The 19,563-nt window shown below is 46.6% G+C and overlaps 1 protein-coding gene across 2 annotated transcripts in view; it reads left to right on the top strand.

Moving 5' to 3' along the window:
* Window positions 1–19,563, top strand: part of arl13b (ADP-ribosylation factor-like 13b) — a 163,630-nt gene that overhangs the window by 8,345 nt on the left and 135,722 nt on the right. For both annotated transcript variants that reach the window (XM_086006595.1, XM_086006596.1), the window contains exon 3: window positions 11,405–11,475. In XM_086006595.1, coding sequence (XP_085862721.1) covers window positions 11,405–11,475 — 71 coding nt within the window. The remainder of the gene's footprint in view (window positions 1–11,404; window positions 11,476–19,563) is intronic.

The raw sequence follows: 19,563 nt of genomic DNA on the forward strand, positions 1-19,563 counted from the left end.
TGGAGTACTGTGAGCAGTTCTGGGCACCACACCTTAGGAAGGATATATTGGCCTTGGAGGGAGTGCAGCGTAGGTTTACCAGAATGATACCCAGACTTCAAGGGTTAAGTTACGAGGAGAGATTACATAAATTAGGGTTGTAATCCCTAGAATTTAGAAGGTTAAGGGGTGATCTGATCGAAGTTTTCAAGATATTAAGGGGAACAGATTGGGTAGATAGAGAGAAACTATTTCTGCTGGTTAGGGAGTCTAGGACTAGGGGGCATAGTCTAAAAATTAGAGACAGACCTTTTCAGGAGTGAAATTAGGAAACATTTCTACATAGAAAGGGTGGTAGAAGTTTGGAACTCTCTCCCGCAAACGGCATTTGATGCTAGATCAATTGTTAATTTTAACTCGGAGATTGATAGCTTTTTGTTAACCAAAGGTATTAAGGGATATGGGCCAAAGGCAGATATGTGGAGTTGGGTCGCAGATCAGCCATGATCTCATTGAATGGCGGAACAAGCTCGAGGGCCTGAATGGCCTACTCCTGTTCCTATGTTCTATAAAGAAAAGTTTAACTTTTGGTGCTGTGTAGAACTTTGGTGCTATGTAGAACTTTGGGCTATTTGTCTAAACAAAACTAGAAGATCACAGTTTTTGAGTGTATGTAATGTGTTTTAACAATTTTTAGAACTTCCACTTTATATATAATTTTGATGCATTGTTTACCAGTAGACCAACCCAGTGGTTCTGCCAGATGTTTGCAGATCCCCAGGAGAACCACTGGAGTTCTGAAAATAGAAGTATAAAGAAAGTTCATTATGCTAGTCTGATTGATGCATCTAAGTTATTGATTCATTTTGTTCAGGAATTAGATGGATATTGGTGCATCTACCATAGGATTGCCACTTGCAGTATCTCAGCTAACATTCTCATTTTGGCTTTCCAAAATATGAAGCTGGAACTGCATGATCTGCTTTGCGGAAGAATATTTGGGGAAGAACAATTCTTCTATGTAAATATTATTCAAAGAAGACTAATCAGTTGGATCAGGCTTTAGTTACCAGTTCAGAAGACAAGGAGTGGGGTGGGGGGGCGGGCAATTTTAACCTCCAAGAATGGATGGGTTGGGGGTGGGTTAAAATGTTTGATTGGGAGCACAACCCAGCTCCAATGTGCCCACTTCCGGGTTTAATCGAGTCATGTTTGGATGCTGGCGAGAAACCTACTCACCAAAGTTGGAGATTTAATTATTGCAGGTGGATGGGTAGTTATTGGTGCAATTAACGTCCTTGGGAGCTGTTAATGAGGTCTGCACATTGATTTTAACTTCACTCTAAATTTAAGGTGCACATCATGGGTTTCCTGGGGCTTGGGAAACTGACCAGTAAAACAGAGGCGAGTTTGCGCTGCAATTCAGGTCAGTATTTAAACTTGTCATTACCTCATTTGAATAAAAGCTCCTTTTATTGCAGCTGATGTCTCCGTTCCCTCTGGCAAATGTTTGGCAGAGAGTTCATGTGTGGATACAGCTATATCCAATCTTGGAGGATTTAAAACTGAAAAGATCAGGATGGAAGGTGTGTTAGCTTCCCCATGTACGCTGACGACACCCAGCTTTACTTCTCCTCTACCACTTTCGACCCCTCCACTGTCGCTAAATTGTCAGACTGCTTGTCTGACATCCAGTACTGGATGAGCTGAAATTTCCTCCAACTAAATACTGGGAAGACCGAAGCCATTGTCTTCGGTCCCCACCACACTCTCCGTTCCCTAGACACCAACACCATCCCTCTCCCTGTCTGAGGCTGAAACAGACTGTTCGCAACCTTGGTGTCATATTTGACCCCAAGACGAGCTTCCGACCAAGCATCTGCACCATCACTAACACCGCCTATTTCCATCTCTGGAACATTGTTCGATTCTGCTCCTGCCTCAGTTCATCTGCTGCTGAAACCCTCATCCATGCCTTCATTACCTCTGGACTTGACTATTCCAACACACTCCTGGCTGGCCTCCTACGTTCTACCCTCTATAAACTTGGTAATTCAAAACTCTGTTGCCTGTGTCCTAACTCGCATCAAGTCCCAATTATCCATCACCCCTGTGCTCGCTGACCTACATTGGCTCCTAGTTAAACAATGCCTCGATTTTAAAATTCTCATCCTTATTTTTAAATCCCTCTATGGTTTCGCCCCTCCCTATCTCTGTAATCTCCAGTCCCATAACCCTCTGAGATATCTTTGCTCCTATAATTCTGGCCTCTTGAGCATCCCCGATTTTTAATTGCTCCACCATTGGCAGCCGTGCCTTCAGCTGCCAAGGCCCTAAGCTTTGGAATTCCCTCCCTAAACCTCTCCACCTCTTTACCTCTCTTTTCTCCTTTTAAGACGCGCCTTAAAACCTACCTTTGCGGCCAAGCTTTTGGTCATCTGCCCTAATATCTCCTTGTGTTGTTGGTTGTATGTGTTTAACACCGCTTTAGAAAAGGAAGACTATCACGATCTACGGCAGCGACGACGTGCTGTGGTGGGATCAGCACATGCACAGGAGGAGGGCACTACCCACGGCACAGGGTTTACAGACACAAGTTCAGCTTCCTTGACACCTCGGAAGAGCAACGCTTTCACAGGCTGAGGCTGTCACGTCGGGTGGTTGGCAGACATTTGCAGCCTCTTCGAGGAAGACCTGCTCCCTGCTGGACCTGGTGGCTATGCAGGAGTGCTACAATGAGAGCCACATGACCACCAGGCGTGTCATAGAGCAAAGATTTGGAATGTTGTAGATGAGCTTCAGGTGCCTAGATAGGTCTGGAGGTGCCCTTCAGTACTCGCCAGTGAGGGGCTCCAGAATAATAGTGGTGTGCTGCGCCCTGCACAACATTGCGCAGCAGTGAGGATTGCAGATTGAGGAGGACAAAGGGGCTCCTCGCTCATCTTCGGATGAGGAGAATATAGAGGAGAAGGAGGATAATGACGATGGGGCATCCATCACCAGACCAGCCGCTTACATTGCTGCCAGGGATGCCCTAATATAACAAAGGTTCACCTAGTGTAAAACATAAGAAATGAAATTCTGCAGTCCACTCCTACCACCAGGACCCCCCCCCCAAACTCCTTCAACCACTCATCCAGGCATTGCACATGTATTGACATGAAACAAATGAAAGGGTGAGTTGGCACTCAGGACGTAATAATGGGCAAGGCATGGAAGTGGTGCAAATCAATAAATTTTACTTGGCATTAGAAAAGAAAGAAAACTTAACAATGTAACAGTTTGTCATACACCAATTTGCATGCCCACGGTGAGTTACGATTTCTTGAACTTGCGCTTCCTACCACTCTCCACAGCTGTCCCTGTCACCAGTGTCTGCTTGTGCTCACTTGTGAGGTGTGAATCACCAAGTGAAAACCCAGCTAACTGTCTCAGTGGATCCACCGAAGTGCGAATATTTACATTGGTGCATGGCTGTACGTCCTGTGCACCCTCAGAAGGAATGAGGTCTTCTGCAGAATCACCCTCGTGGATGTCCTGCGACACTTGCTGTGCGTGTGTAGGCCCTGAAAGAAAAAATAAAGGGATATGATGTAATCATGGCAAAGCCACAATCTTGACAATCGCCATACTTAATCTTCACATACTTCAGTCATTGATTAAATAAGATCAGCATGTGTGTGTCAAGAGATATTTGTAATTCTGTCACCAGCTATTTGTGAGCTCCCTGTCTCTCTATCTCGGATGGAGAGGGATGCATATGTGTGACTTATCTCCAGTGCCGCCTCCTCTGCATCAGTTAGCTGGACTATTTGTGGTGGCCCACCTGCAGTCCTCTCTTGAGTTTTGCGCTCTCTTCTACAAGAGGTGAAAAAACAGACCTGTGGAATCGATGGCAAGGAAAGGAATTTGTGGTGGGGGCCAAAAACAATGGCTTCAGTCTTTCCAATATTTAATTGGAGGAAATTGCAGCTCATCTAGGACTGGATGTCGGGCACGCAGACTGACAAGACAAAGGCAATTATGGGGTCAAGACACGTGGTGAATAGAATAGTTCTGTAATGGCCCGGAATTTGTGGTAACCATAATGGTAAGGCTATCAGCGTTCATCGTTATTAAGGAGTAAATCGGACAGCAACTTCCAGTGTTTGCGCATGCGCAGTTAAATGCTGAAGTTCTGTCCAAGTTGCCCTGCTACTTCAGAACCTTCGCTACACCGGTACCTCGCCCATAGACTCTGTATCCATGCACATGCAACGGTGTGAACTTGCGGTAATTACCCACTAGCTACACACCAGAAAAAGTTAGAACTTGCCCATTCAAGTGTAAGTGAGTTTTTAACAGCGTGGTAAGTCTTAATTACTGCCAACCAACTTCTCTGGCATTGAATATTTATTTTTATAAATGCAGAGTCTTATTCCTTCAGATTTTAATTATTGGAGATTTTAATTTTTTTTAAAACTTTTTCCTTCTGTCTCTTTTATCTCTCTCAATCCCATCTTTCTTTCTCTCTCTATATTTTGCTTTTTGTACATGATTTTTACATTGAATTAAATATTCTAACTGACACTTCCTGGTTTAGACTGTGTCGCAGTAAGGATTCTTCAATCTGATGGGTTGAGGAGACATGCTGTTACTTTTCCTGTTCGCTCAGGTTCCAGATCCCCTGTAGAGGGCGCTGTGCTGTTTGGTCTCTAATTACCACAAGTCGCAATGCCCACAGAAAGTCTGTGGGCAAGTGTAAGTGCAATGAACTTTGCTGACTGCATAATTCGGGCCTGTGTGTTCCACTTCTGAATTCTTTTAACTTGACTTATTGGCCCAGAAATTCGGGTCGGGGGCTTCCCGTGGGTGTAAGCCCCCGACCTGCACTTACCTTGGGCGCCGGCCGCTGAGCTGTGGGCCTGCGTGGAATTCCGATCCGGGGCCTGGCCCAGCTGCTGGCGCGCTGTGCTTGCGTGTCCCAGGGGCGCAGTTAGTGCGATGCGTCCCCTGGGATCACGTGAGCCATGGGCAGCCAATCTGAGGAGGGAAAAGCCCATTCATAAGATTGACAGGAAGACCTGTCAAAACTTATAAATACTACGGCCCCAAAATAGTAGTAAACCTTCAAATAATTTTTTTTTTTAAATCACACTTTTTAAATAAACTATAAATTACACTAAATAACTATTTTAAACAATAATTTAAATTTTTGAAAAAAATAATTTTATATTCTAACGGGGCTAAAAATAAACTTACCTTGCTTTAAAGTATTTAAAAATAATAACCTGTGGAAAAAATGTTTAAATTTTAATTAATTGACCACTTACCTTGTAAAAAGCAGGCCTTACACCTGCTTTATACATTTCTAAATACTGCAGGCTTACGATCCCGGGAAAACTTGCAAAAAAAAAACCTAAGTTCAAAGCGCACGTGCAGCCTCTCCTGTGCGCGCGTTTGACCTCTGAACCCCTTCGTTCAGAGGATCGGAAGTGCCGGTTTCCCGCGCATGCAGAAAACCGGCACTTCCATTCGGCCTACAGGTGAGTACCCTGTGCGTACTCACCCGTGGAGACCCGAATTTCTGGGCCATTAGTTTCTTCAAATGATACGCCTCATGGCTGTGTAGGTTTTTTGTTCAAAATGCCTCTGTCTGCTCTTTGTGTGAACTTTGGTTTTCCTGGTGCTTCACTTGTGAGTGATTTGTTTCTCTTCCTCCCTCCCCCTGCACCCACCCCTCGCCACTTACAGCAAAGCTTCCCCCTTAACCAAAGAGCTTTCAAGGAATTTTACTCAATAAATGTGGTAGATAATTTTGGACAATTTTCTGATTCCAAGTTACTAAATAGGAGGACAGTCTCCTGGAAAGGGGACATATGGCAATTTATCTGAATAAATTGCAGAAAGAAAGCAGAGAAAAAAGTAAGTCTTGCTAAGCTAGCTAAGAAAAATATGAATAAAATGTTGCCAGCAATATCAGCCAAAAAGAAATGCCCTCTGCCTGCTCGCGCTCTCCTCCCCCACATCTGCATACATGCTTTCACTTTGTTTCTGAAGCTCTTCCACTTTCTTTCAATGTCCGTATGCACATTCCATTCTTTTGACATATCTAAATATTTGGTTCCGTTCTGTATTAGTGGTTTAAAAGTTCAAATGCCATTTTCTTTGCGAGGACAAAGTTTATTGCTGTAGCTTTCAAGACTTTTTAATGTGGGTCAGTCGCTTTGCATTGTGCATATTGGGTTATAGTAGAGGGAACTTTATTGTGTAGCTGATTGATTGTATGAATGTATACCTGACCTGTGGTTGCTTAGTATGTCATTGGGTGTCTGGAGTGGGGAAATATTCCCCAAAGCTAACATTCTTCATTTTGTGGATAAAAGGCCCAATTTTGCCAATCGGGCTAAATTGAGTTTAAGCCAGCCCTCCCCTATGCCAGTAACACAGAAAAATGTAGACATATGCTCCAGTGGAAGCCCCTAATTTGAGGGCCACAGGAAAAAACTTGGACAGAGAACTTGGCTTGCAGCACACTAGGCTGTGGAGTGGAAAATACAGTGAGGTAGCAGCTCTTCACAAGATGATTACAGATGAGAGAACCTATTTGGCCCATCTTAGCGCCTTAAAGTTCCACCACTGTATCATCTAATTGTTTCTTAAATGATTCCCGGATATTTTGCTCCACTATTCTATCTGGAAGTCCATTATATATATCTACCATTTACTGTACTATCTTGTATAACTCTAAAAGACCACCTCTGGGATGCCTCCTTTCAAGGCTCCTTTAACCAGTTTCTTATCCATTCCCAGGATTTATCCAGAATCCCCACAACTTTGAGCTTAACTAATAGCTACGGGCAATAATATGCAATGCCTTTTGGAAATCTGAACATAACCAGTTTTATCAAATTCATTCATTCTGCTTAGGTTATCTCTGCTTCAGCAGGAATGTCCTTGCGTCTTCCCTGTGAATGTTTGGAGGCACGAATCATTCAGAATATTTACTATCGTGTGCTCATCCTCTGTTTCAAGCCCATTTGTGCTTTTTATGGCTCTTGCCTCTTCTGAGTCCCCTTTTTATTTTTGAAGTACTGAGAGAATTTCTTACTGTTTTGTTTTGCCTCTGCAGCTATTTACCTGGGTCTCTCTGCCCCTCTGATTACCTTTTTAATGTGTTTTGCATGTTCCTATATCTGTCCTAGTGAATCCCTTCCTCTCTCTCTGCAGGATGTGTGTAGGTTGTCTCAGTTACTTTGTTGATCCATTTATGGTTATGCTTGTTTCATCTTTGCTCGATCATTCTAGGTATGTATTTATCCTGACTGCTCGGCATTCTGCTCTGTATTGAAGTGCTGTTGTACAACTTCCAATCAATTTGTTTAAGTTGTTCCCTCCTTTTTTTTTCAAGTTAGTCTTCTACATTTATATACCATGGCCCTTTGTATTTCTGAATTCCAGATTGTATTGACCTTTATCATTCTGTGATTGCTATCCCCACCCCCCAGGGTGCAATGATTTTCTTTTTATTAATGTTGTTTGAGTCATTTATGAATACCAGGTCAAGATGACCCTTTATGCTTCCCTAACGCACTAGTTCATGAAGCAGTCATCATGGATTATGTTTGCCAACGTGATTTATATTTAGTTGATTAATGTTGCCCTTTACAATATTTTTCCTGTTCTCACATACCCTTCCTACCTCTTCATAGCGCAAGCTGTCTTCTTTATTAAGCAGACCTCATGGTCTGTAGTGTACGCCAAGTGTTAGCTTTGTTTTTTCCAGTGTACTTCATTGTGTACATGGTGTCAGCCGTGGCTCAGTGGTAGCACTCATGCTTCTGAGCCAGAAGGTTGTGGGTTCAAGTCCCACTCCAGAGACTTGAGCACAAAATCTAGGTTGATGCTCCCGGTGCAGTACTGAGGGAGTCTTTTGGATGCTGTTAAACCCCGGTCCCGTCTGCTCTCAGGTGAACGTATAAGATTCCATGGCACTATTTTGAAGAGCATGGCATTCTCCTTGGTATCCTGGCCAATATTTATTCCTCAACCAACATCACTAAAACAGATACAAAAGTCAAGTACTGTGGATGCTGGAAATCTGAAATAAAAACAGAAAATGCTGGAAATACTCAGCAGGTCAGGCAGCATCTGTGGAGAGAGAAACAGAGTTAACGTTTCAGGTCAATGACCTTTCATCTGAAATGAGAGAAACATGAACTCTGTTTCTCTCTCCACAGATCTTTCCAGCATTTTCTGTTTTTATATCACTAAAACAGATTATCTGGTCATTATCACATTGCTGTTTTGTGGGAACTTGCTGTGCGCAAATTGGTTGCTGCGTTTCCTACATTACAACAGTGACTACACTTCAAAAGCACTTCCTTGGGGCATCCTGAGGTCATGAAACACGCTATATAAATGCAAGTCATTCTTTTTAGCTTTCCACCTTGCATAGCACCAAGTGAGTGTTGTTCCACTGAGTTGGACAATGGGAGGGAGAACATAAATAGAACATAATTCTAAAATACTTCTCTAAGTAAAGTATGCTCTACTTATGCTCAGCTGTCATGACTCTGGACACTGTTTTTCTAAAGAAACCAGTCAGTGCCTATTCTGAATTACAGATTCAGTGCACTCAGCTTCCACAAAAAAAAGAGAATTGTGCCCTCTGTCAAAACCTCCTGTTACACGTATATTTACAATAATATCACTGCCTAACATGGTCAGGAGTGCTGTCTCCAAGACAACTACACCACATACACATCACTGTATTCACTGATTTGGATTCCTACTGTAATATAGAAGGGCATTCATACTGAATGAGCTGTTAATTGCTTCCTTTATCACCTTCCCAATGGTCGCAAGTCGTTTCATAATCTAGGTTAATGATCTGCTTGGTTAATAATATTTGCACAATATGCTCCAGTTAATGAGGTTAGTTAATTTTCTGTTTTTGCAAAATAATAAGGGCATTAGGGATGTGTTGTACAGCAACCCTTTTTCACAGGCTGTTTTGCATTGGTTCTTGTATGGTACCAAGTGCTGCAGAGCTACAGTCTGGTTGCTTCTTGGGGTCAACCAATCAGTAACAGTTGGGGTGAAAAATAACTTCTTTAAAAAAAATAAAAAAATAAAAAAATCTTTTAAAGCTCTTACTGCCCGCACCCCCCCCCCCCCCCCAAAAAAAAAAATTCAAGCTAATAGCAGTCCTCTTAGTACTAAAGAGCAAAAGGGAGCAGCACTGAATTGGGGCACAAGGAATTGGGACTGCTACTAATATGGAGGATAAAACCAATGTGGACTGGTTGGCTGAATGGCCTTTTGTGATTTCTACGTAACTGAGAGGCCCAGGCCCAGGAACTTGTAAGTGGATTGAGTGAGATAGGGAGCAGAGACCAGAGTGAGAAGGGGGGGTAAAGTAGAGCGATTTTGGAGGGTATCTAGGATAGTCACAATGCGGGCATCTCTGTGATCTCACTGCTTGCTTCGTGTCCTAAAGATCTTTTTCTCACTTGCTTTGAATCACCGAGGCCGGGATTTTCCTTACCTCAGTGGGTCCGGGGTGGGTGATGTCGGAGGTGGGTCGCGGCAAACCTTTTCAATGAACTTAGTAGATCAGGAAACATTAGTACAAAGTCACACTCAACCTCATCCTGCTGTACCTCTCATCACATCCCCATCACTCTGTATTCCGTGCCCTACTCCTGCTCATCCTTAGTCCCACCAACTTAACTTACACCTCCACCCATCCCTCTCTATCTACATTATCACATTCCCATCTCACTAGCCCCCCCCCCCCCCCCCAATACCCACTCTCATCAGAGTGCAATCATACCAACTAACAACACACAAGAGTAGCCACTTGTGTCTTTTACCCAAAGTTTATGTAAAGTTTCTATTAATGTGCTGTCAAACATTCTAATCTTTATCTTCAACACTTTACGCTCTTGGACAGGTTTTTGTGCACCTTTGGAAGTGGCTTAGTGAGTTACAGTGAATGGTGAGACATAATGGTATCCTCCACAATGCTGAGGAGTGTGAAAGGAATGGCTTGGGCATTGTAGCGATGCTTTATGGTGTTGGTGTGGGGTGCTGCCAACCTGGCAGATCATGTGACAGCCATGGTGTGCAGCGTAACGTTAAGTAAATCTGGCCATGATGAGACCATCCCTGGTCTCCTGGGCAGTAATGTGCTCTGGTGCTGAGGACCTCTGTCCTGTGCAGCATCAGGTGATTGCGGAGAAGGTTGGTGTTGATGGTGCTGCTGCTGCTGGTGTTTGGGCTGATTGTGGTGGTATTCTGAGGACCAATGTTAGAGAGTATAAAGGGCACCCATGTCGATGGAATAGATGGCAGGTGAAGTACAGATGACAGAAGCTATCTGTCAATGAGAGAGGTAATGAGGTGAGACTGAATGGAGACTTGTGGAAAGACTTGCAGCATGCTAAATCTGTTGTGGAAATGCAGTGAGGAACAGCTTGTGGCTGAGGAAAGTGATCTCTGTCAGGTGGGAGATATTACTGTACATTTGAAGCTGTCAAGTAATCAGCTGGAGCAATGGCCACTGAACTCCCACCTCAGCTTGACAGCTGTGGTCACCTAACAGCGTGGTTCCCGTGGCCATGAAGTTAAAGTTAAAAAGTAAGGTAAAAAAGCCTGTTAAGGGTCTGGTAAGTCCATTACATTATAATTAGTTTAATTGGGTCGCCCGCCGCTGCCTGTTGGGTCTGCTCGGTGCTGACAGACCCGACATTGGGAAAAGCGCATTGTGGTGGGTTGACGGTGGGTTCCTGACCCACTGACACCCGAAAAATTCCGGCCAGAGTATTTCATGTCTTCACCCTTGAATGTGTTAGTACAGGAGGAGTGGAACCAATCAGCGCATCTCCAAAAGAAGTTTCTCTTCCCAACCTTATACTTCCCCCACACCCCCCCCCCCCTGAATTCCCCAAGGATGATCTTGGTGGCCCTCTCCTGTTCCTCATCTACATTCTGCCTGGAGGTGACGTCTTCCATAGGCACCGGTCCACATTCCATGTATATGCTGATAACATCCAGCTTTACCTCTTCATTCATTCATTCATAGACCCTACAATAATTATTGATAAATCATTTTCAAGTTTTGCTCCCTCAATTTGATGTAATGTGAAGCCCCTGATGTATTGCTCCTTTGTAACATACTCCAGCCCATATATTAATCTGTATTTTTATAGTGATCTAGTGGAACTGTGCCTTGACACAATTATGGTGGTTAAGAGATAATTCTGGAAAATTTGTTTTTTGTTAATTTTATGATCTAAAGTGTGTAAGCCTCCAGTTTTATTATAACTATATAATGATACAAATTCTGAGAGAGCTGTAGTTTGACACAATTCATCTTTTTAATAGTATAGCAAATTGCAAAATTAGTCTTTTAAGTGAATGCAACATGTTCTTTTCGCAGGAAGGTGACTCTAGTAATGGTGGGATTGGATAATGCTGGGAAAACTGCAACTGTAAAAGGGATTCAAGGAGGTAAGAGATCTCTGGTGATCCACCAAAACTTTAACTTTTTGTAAATCTCTGTGATGGTTGTAGGTATCAACATGAAATCTTGTCTAACAGGAAGTTATGGCTCCTGTAAGCTTCTAGTTTATAAAATTTAATTAGACCATTCAAATCTTATAGTGCTGGCATTGCTCCCAAGTAAGAAAACTTGGCCTTATCAAACATGTTACCTTCATGTGTAAGCTTAATCGGCAAGTATTGAGCATTGGGGTATCACAGTTGAGCCCAGTCCTCTTTTCAGCCAGCAACCACACAATACACACCTTTCAGCCAGTGGCCACTGCATAACAATTGGACTCGGCAATCTGGTCTGTTTGAGCAAGATATTGGATGTAGCTGGTGCCATGGAATTGCACCCTAATATGAAATATCATATTCAGGAGTAAAGAAAATTGAAGGAGGTGGGATGGAGAAGGAAATAAGATATGAAGGTGAAACTTTCCAAGACCCCATTCCACTGACCTGACCTCTCATGCAGCAGATGACTTGTTAGAATGACCATAATTTTCTGTTCATGAACATGAATGAGGAGAATGTTATGGGCTGGTGACGAGAGTTTTTGAAAGTGCTGCCTAACTCTGAGTTCATATATTTGTGTCTCTTTTAGTGAATACATTTAGAAATTAATTTAAATGCTGACATTTCCATACTTTAAAGGGGTCCTTAATCTTAGTTGGTATTGATCTCTGTAGCCAGGTACTGATCTTTTTAGTCAGAAAGGTTGCCATTCCTGCTTACTATAATGACTGCTGATCAAAGACAGGCCAGCTGGAAATATTGTCCAGGTGGGTTTTATGGGACTGGGAGATTCACCACCAGCAGCCTGCTTTTCAACAAATGGGAATATCTCTTACAATAACAAGTGCGAGGAGCTCATGGACTTCTTTGTCTCCAAGATTGAGACCATCCGATCAGCTGCCTCTGCCATTTCCCCGAGCCCACTGGGCCAAACTTCCTCTAAGGTTCCCCCCTGCCCCAGCCCTGAACTCTCATCTTTCTCCAGTTTCTCTCCAATCTCCCCTCTTGACCTCCCCATGCTCATCTTGTCCATGAGACCCACTTCCGGCCCTCACGACCCTATTCCCACTAAACTGCTGACCACCCATCTTCCTTTTCTGGCTCCCATGTTAGCTGATATTATTAACGGTTCTCTCTCCTCAAGTACTGTCCCCCTCTCCTTCAAATCTGCCACCATCACCCCTCTCCTCCAAAAACCAGCCCTTGACCCCTCCGTCTTTGCAAACTACCGCCCCATCTTCTACTTCCCTTTCCTCGCCGAATTCCTTGAATGTGTTGTCACCTCCCAAATCATTGCCCATCTTTCCTGGAACTCCATGTTTGAATCCGTCCAATCATGTTTCCGCCCTTGCCACAGTACCGAAACGGCTCATCAAAGTCGCAAATGACATCCTTTGTGACTGTAACAAAGGTAAACTATCCCTCCTCATCCTTCTCGACCTGTTTGCAGCCTTTGACACGGTTGACCACTCCATCCTCCTCCAACACCTCTCCACCATTGTCCAGCTGAGTGGGACTGCACTCGCCTGGTTCCATTCTTATCTATCTAATCGTAGCCAGAGAATCACCTGCAACGGCTTCTCTTCCCGCTCCCGGATCGTTGCCTCTGGGGTCCCCCAAGGATCTACCCTTGGGCCCCTCCTATTTCTCATCTACATGCTGCCCCTTGGCGGCATCATCCGAAAACACGGCGTCAGTTTCCACATGTACGCTGACGACACCCAGCTCTACCTCACCACCACATCTCTCGACTCCTCCATGGTCTCTAAATTGTCAGATTGCTTATCTGACATCCAGTACTGGGTGAGCAGAAATTTTCTCCAACTAAATATTGGGAATACCGAAGCCATTGTCTTCGGTCCCCACCACAAACTCCGTTCCCTAGCCACCTACTCCAGCCCTCTTCCTGGCATCTGTCGGAGGCTGAACCACACTGTTCAAACCTTGGTGTCATATCTGACCCTGAAATGAGCTTCTGATCACACATCCGCGGCATGTGGTTTATAGTTTCTAGGGTCTCTGTTGTGTAGCTGGGAGTGCTTGTAAACAAGAGCCCTTGAGTATATCATTTAATTGTAGTGTAATTAGTGGTATTGATTTGATTTAATTTAATTTGAATTAATTAAAGGTTAAGTCATGGCAGCACAGCTTGGCCCCATGGCATGCTCCTCCTGCACTATGTGGGAAATCAGGGACACTTCCTGTGTCCCTGATGACCATGTGTGCGGGAAGTGTATCTAGCTGCAGCTACTGGCAGACTGCATTGCGGCGCTGGAGCTGCTAATGGATACATACTGAAGCATTCGCGATGCTGAGGACATCGTGGATAGCACGTTTAAGGAGTTGGTCACACCGCAGGCAAAGGCTGCACAGGCAGGAAGGGAATGGGTGACCGCCAGGCAGAGTAGTAGGCGCAGGCAGGTAGTGCAGGGGTCCCTTGTGGCCATCCCCCTTTCAAACAGATATACCATTTTGGATATTGTTGAGGGAGATGGCGTATCTGGGGAAGGCAGCAGCAGCCAACTTCCTGGCACCGTGGGTGGTCCTGCTGCACAGGACGGGAGGAAAAAAAGCGGGAGAGCTATAGTGATAGGAATTCTATTATAAGGGGAATAAATAGGCGTTTCTGTGGCCGCAAACGAGACTCCAGGATGGTATGTTGCCTCCCTGGTGCAAGGTTCAAGGATGTCTCGGAGCGGCTGCAGGGCATTCTGGAGGGGGAGCGTGAACAGCCAGTTGTCGCGGTGCATATAGGGACCATTGATATAGGTATAAACTGGGATGAGGTCCTAAAAGCTGAATATAGGAAGTTAGGAGGTAAATTTAAAAAATAGGACCTCAAAGGTAGTAATCTCAGGATTGCTACCAGTGCCACGTGCTAGTCAGAGTAGAAATAGAAGGATATTTCAGATGAATAAGTGGCTAGAGGAATGGTGCAAAGGGGGAGGGATTCAAATTCCTGGGACATTAGAACCGGTTCTGGGGGAGGTGGGACCAGTACAAACTGGACAGTTTGCACCTGGGCGGGACCGTAACCGATGTCCTAGGGGGAGTGTTTGCTAGTGCTGTTGGGGAGGGTTTAAACTAAAATGGCAGGGGGTTGGGAACCTGTGCAGGGAGTCAGAGAACGGGAAGCAAGGATAGAAACAAAAGATAGGAAGAAGAAAAGCAAACGTGGAAGGCAGAGAAATCAAGGGTGTAAATAATAATTCTAAAAGGACTAAGAGTGTTAAAAAAATCAAGCCTGAAGGCTTTTGGCCTAGAAATTGGGTTGAAGCGCCAAGTTCGCCTGGGCACTGATTTTTGCGCAGCGTTGGGAGTAATACCGATCGCCAGAAATTCAGTTTCAGAAACCCTCAAGGGACACTGGGCGAGGCTCGAGGCGCTCCGCGTCCCTCTTAGGGCGCTGAAACTGAATATCGCAGCGCAACGTGCCGCAGCGCCACACGCTGCGGCACGGCACGCTGCGGTACTGCAGGCCTTCCTCCCATTGTTAAGGGGGAGGGGCCTGCAACAGCGCGATCCCCGATCGCGAGTGCCGGCAAAAGAGCCCGGCACCGAGGAGAAGTGCCGGGCTCTCGGGAAACAGTCGGCAATGCCGCGGGGGGGGGGGGGGTGGCGCCAGGAGGCCGGGGACGGAGGTGCTGGCAGGCGGTCGCCCCGCACCTCCACCTTAACTTGCGCCGCTGTCGGCACAGCAAGGCCCCGTGAACCGGGCGCGGGTAGCAAACGGCACTACAACGGCGTTCGCTACCAAATATCGCTAATGGGGCGCTGCGCACACCGATGACGTCATCGGTGGCGGCGCAGCGCAACAGGCTAATGCCACCATTAGCGCCCCTGCTGAATATCGCGGGAGGCGCACCCAGTGGCGCTACAGCCACTGACTGCCTCTTTAGGCGCTAACAGGTGGTGCTACTCACCCAATTTTTGCCCCTTTGTGTCTTAATGCGAGGAGCATTCGTAATAAGGTGGATGAATTAGCTGCACAAATAGATGTAAACGGATATGATATAATTGGGATTACAGAGACATGGCTCCAGGGTGCCCAGACTGGGAATTCAACATCCAGGAGTATTCAATATTCAGAAAGGACAGGAAAAAAGGAAAAGGAGGTGGGGTGCATTGCTGTTTGAAGAGGAGATTAACACAATAGTAAGGAAGGCTATTAGCTCTGATGATGTAGAATCTGTATGTGTAGAGCTGAGAAATACCATGGGGCAGAAAATGTTAGTGGGAGCTGTATACAGACCCCCAAAGAGTAATGCTGAGGTTGGGGGTGGCATTAAATGGGAAATTAGAGATGCGTGCAATAACGGCACAGCAGTCATCATGGGTGACTTTTTAATCTACATATAGATTGGGCTAACCAAATTAGTAACAATACTGTGGAGGAGGAATTCCTAGAGTGTATAGGGGATGGTTTCCTGGACCAAAATGTCGAGGAACCAACTAGAGATCAGGCCATTTTAGACTGGGTATTATGTAATGAGAAAGGATTAATTAGCAACTTGTTGTGCGAGGCCCCTTTGGGAGGAGCGATCATAATATGATAGAATTCTTCATTAAAATGGAGAGTGAAGTAGTTGACTCAGAGACTAGGGTACTGAATTTAAATAAAGGAAACTATGATGGTATGAGGCACGAGTTGGTTAGGATGGATTGGGGAACATTACTTAAAGGGTTGGCGGTGGATAGGCAATGGCAAACATTTAAAGATTGCATGGATGAACTACAGAATTTGTTCATCCCTGCTTGGCATAAAAATAAAACAAAAAAGGCAAATCAACCGTGGCGAACAAGGGAAATTAGGGATAGCATAAGATCCAAGGAGAGGACATATAATTTGGCCAGAGAAAGCAGCAAATCTGAGGATTGGGAGCAGTTTAGGATTCTGCAAAGGAGGACAAAGGGATTAATTTAGAGGGGGAAAATAGAATATGAGCGTAAGCTTTCAGGGAACATAAAAACTGACTGTAAAAGCTTCTATAGATATGTGAAGAGAAAAAATTGTTGAAGTCAAGCGTAGGTCCCTTGCAGTCAGAATCAGGGGAATTTATAATGGGGAACCAAGAAATGGCAGACCAATCAAATACATACTTTGGTTCTGTCTTCACAAAGGAGGACACAAATAACCTCCCATAGAACATAGGGATGGAGGGAGGGGGGGTGGGGGGGGAAGAGGAGGGAGGGGGGAAGAGGGAGGTGGGGAGGGAGGTGGTGGGGGGGGAAGAGGAGGGAGGGGGAAGAGGGGGGAGGGGGACGGAAGGAGGGGGGAAGAAGAGGGAGGTAGGGAGGGGGGAGAAGAGGGGGGGAGGAAGAGGAGAGGGAGGGGGAAGAGGAGAGGGAGGGGGGAAGAGGAGAGCGAGGGAGGGAGGGGGGAAGAGGAGAGCGAGGGAGGGAGGGGGAAGAGGAGAGCGAGGGAGGGAGGGGGAAGAGGAGAGAGAGGGAGGGAGGGGGAAGAGGAGAGAGAGGGAGGGAGGGGGAAGAGGAGAGGGAGGGGAAGAGGAGGGGAGGGATGAGGGGGAAGAGGGGGGAAGAGGGAGGGGAGGGGGGGAAGAAGGGAGGGGGGAAGAAGGGAGGGAGGAAGAAGGGAGGGAGGGGGGAAGAGGGAGGGGGTGGTAGGGGGGCTGGGGGGAAGGAGGGGGGTAGGGGGGGTGGGGGGAAGGATGTGGAGGGGGTGTGGGGGGGGATGGTGGGGGTGTGGGGGGGGGAAGTGGGGGGTGTGGGGGGGGGGGAAGGGGGGGGGTGTGGGGGGGGGGAAGGGGGGTGGTGGAGGGAGATATACTTAAAGTACAGGAAACTTTGTGCTATCCGGCACCCACGGGACCGAGCTGCTGCCTTGCCTTAAAACTGCCCTACTCTCCAGAGTTAATGTTGAGAGATACGGAGATTCTTATCTCCGTATTTGACAGCAAACACTGTTGCTTAGCAACAGCTTCGGGTGTGGCCCTAAAGCTCTGCAGCTGAAGCTGTTGCTATAGCTACAGACCTTGCCCAGCTTGACTGTTCAAACAAAGGAAAATAGAACAAACAAAGAATAAAAAACGGCTGCTGATTTTTGTGGTGGCTGCAGATTGCCGGATAGCTCACCTCCGGATAGCACAAAGTTTCCTGTACTTATAAAACATTTTTGGTAAATCTTTCTATAACATCCACTTTACAACCTCACCAATCTTTTTATTAAAAAAGTGGTCCTCACCTCTCAGTGTTGTACCACAAACAATGGCCGCCGCTTGCTTTTCAGTTGGAAAGATTAGGCCCCGCCCACACAGTCGATTGTCTGTCTCGGTCACCAGGACCCGATTTGGAGCACAGAAGCCCCACCCACTCTCTGTTCCTGTACTAAGATGGCCGCGCAGGCACTCTGTTACACACTGAATCAAAATGGCGTCGCACTGAAACTTTTCGCCCTCCTTGACAAAGATGGCTGCCGTTAATCTGGGGCTGTCAGCAGAAGAAATTTCCTCAGCTGCAAACACAGGATCTTCAGATTATTATTCGGGGCTTGCGACCTACCCCAGTTGCTTATGAAGCCTCCCCACCTACTGACCCTGGGAATGGAGCTGAGGCAGCACACCCTCTCCCCTCTGCCAGTGTTTGTCTCTGCCTAGGCCGGGAGCCTGGGTCTAGAGTTGCACTGCTGGCAGTTGGAGAAGCCTAGGCCCCGGGCCTGGAAAAATGGTGAAAGGTAGGAGAAGAATTATAGAGGTTAGAGAAAAGATTTACAAATTAATTAACTTTTTTTAAAAAACAATTTGTGTTTTAAAAGCAACTTTTTTTTGCTGGAAATGTAGATTTGAAAAGAAACACGCAGAAAGCGGGAAAAAGAAATGAAAAGTTTAGAATCAAGATGGCGGCGACTCACCTCGGTTCAGAACGATAAGGCCCCGCCCACACATGCACCGATTGGTCGACCGTCAGGTCACCAAAGCGTAGGATTGGTCAATCGTCCCGTCACTCGACTAGGAGAGAGCACCGCACGCGCCAGGAACCCGGCGTACGATTGGTCGACCTCGAGGTCACTCAGTCGCTAATGAGCGGATAATGAGATGCTAATGAGCGGAATGTTGAACGTTTTTTGGATACCGCGGGCGCAATTTTTGTCCGGCCGAAACGTAAATACGCTTAGGACGGTTCTGGAATTGTCAGCTTTCTTTCGACGTAACGCACATGTAGGTACGCTCTATAACTTTCGAGTTAAATCAAGACAGACAGACAGAAAGACAGATGGAATGACAGACAGAAGTATCCTTTTATATATATACTAGCTGGGGTGCCCGGTGGTGCCGAGGCTTTTTCGAGGGCATGTTGTTGTTGGAAGAGAGAGAGAGCGACTGTGGGGGGGGGGGGGGAAAGAGAGAGAGCGACTGTGGGGGGGGGCGGAAAGAGAGAGAGCGACTGTGGGGGGGGGGCGGAAGAGAGAGAGCGACTGTGGGGGGGGGCGGAAGAGAGAGAGCGACTGGGGGGGGCGGAAGAGAGAGAGCGACTGGGGGGGGGGCGGAAGAGAGAGAGCGACGGGGGGGGCGGAAGAGAGAGAGCGACTGGGGGGGGCGGAAGAGAGAGAGAGCGACTGCGGGGGGGGAAGAGAGAGAGCGACGGGGGGGAAGAGACAGAGCGACTGGGGGGGGAAGAGAGAGAGCGACTGGGGGGGAAGAGAGAGAGCGACTGGGGGGGAAGAGAGAGAGCGACTGGGGGGGAAGAGAGAGAGCGACTGGGGGGGAAGAGAGAGAGCGACGGGGGGAAGAGAGAGAGCGACTGGGGGGGGGAAGAGAGAGCGACTGGGGGGGGAAGAGAGAGAGCGACTGGGGGGGGAAGAGAGAGCGACTGGGGGGGGGAAGAGAGAGAGCGACTGGGGGGGAAGAGAGAGAGCGACTGGGGGGGGAAGAGAGAGCGACTGGGGGGGAAGAGAGAGAGCGACTGGGGGGGAAGAGAGAGAGCGACTGGGGGGGGAAGAAGAGAGTGACTGGGGGGGGAAGAGAGAGAGCGACGGGGGGAAGAGAGAGAGCGACGGGGGGAAGAGAGAGAGCGACTGGG

Source organism: Somniosus microcephalus, chromosome 14 (genome assembly GCF_052327205.1).
Source record: "Somniosus microcephalus isolate GS21.2 chromosome 14, FLI_Smic_1.0, whole genome shotgun sequence".
Lineage (NCBI taxonomy): Eukaryota > Metazoa > Chordata > Chondrichthyes > Squaliformes > Somniosidae > Somniosus > Somniosus microcephalus.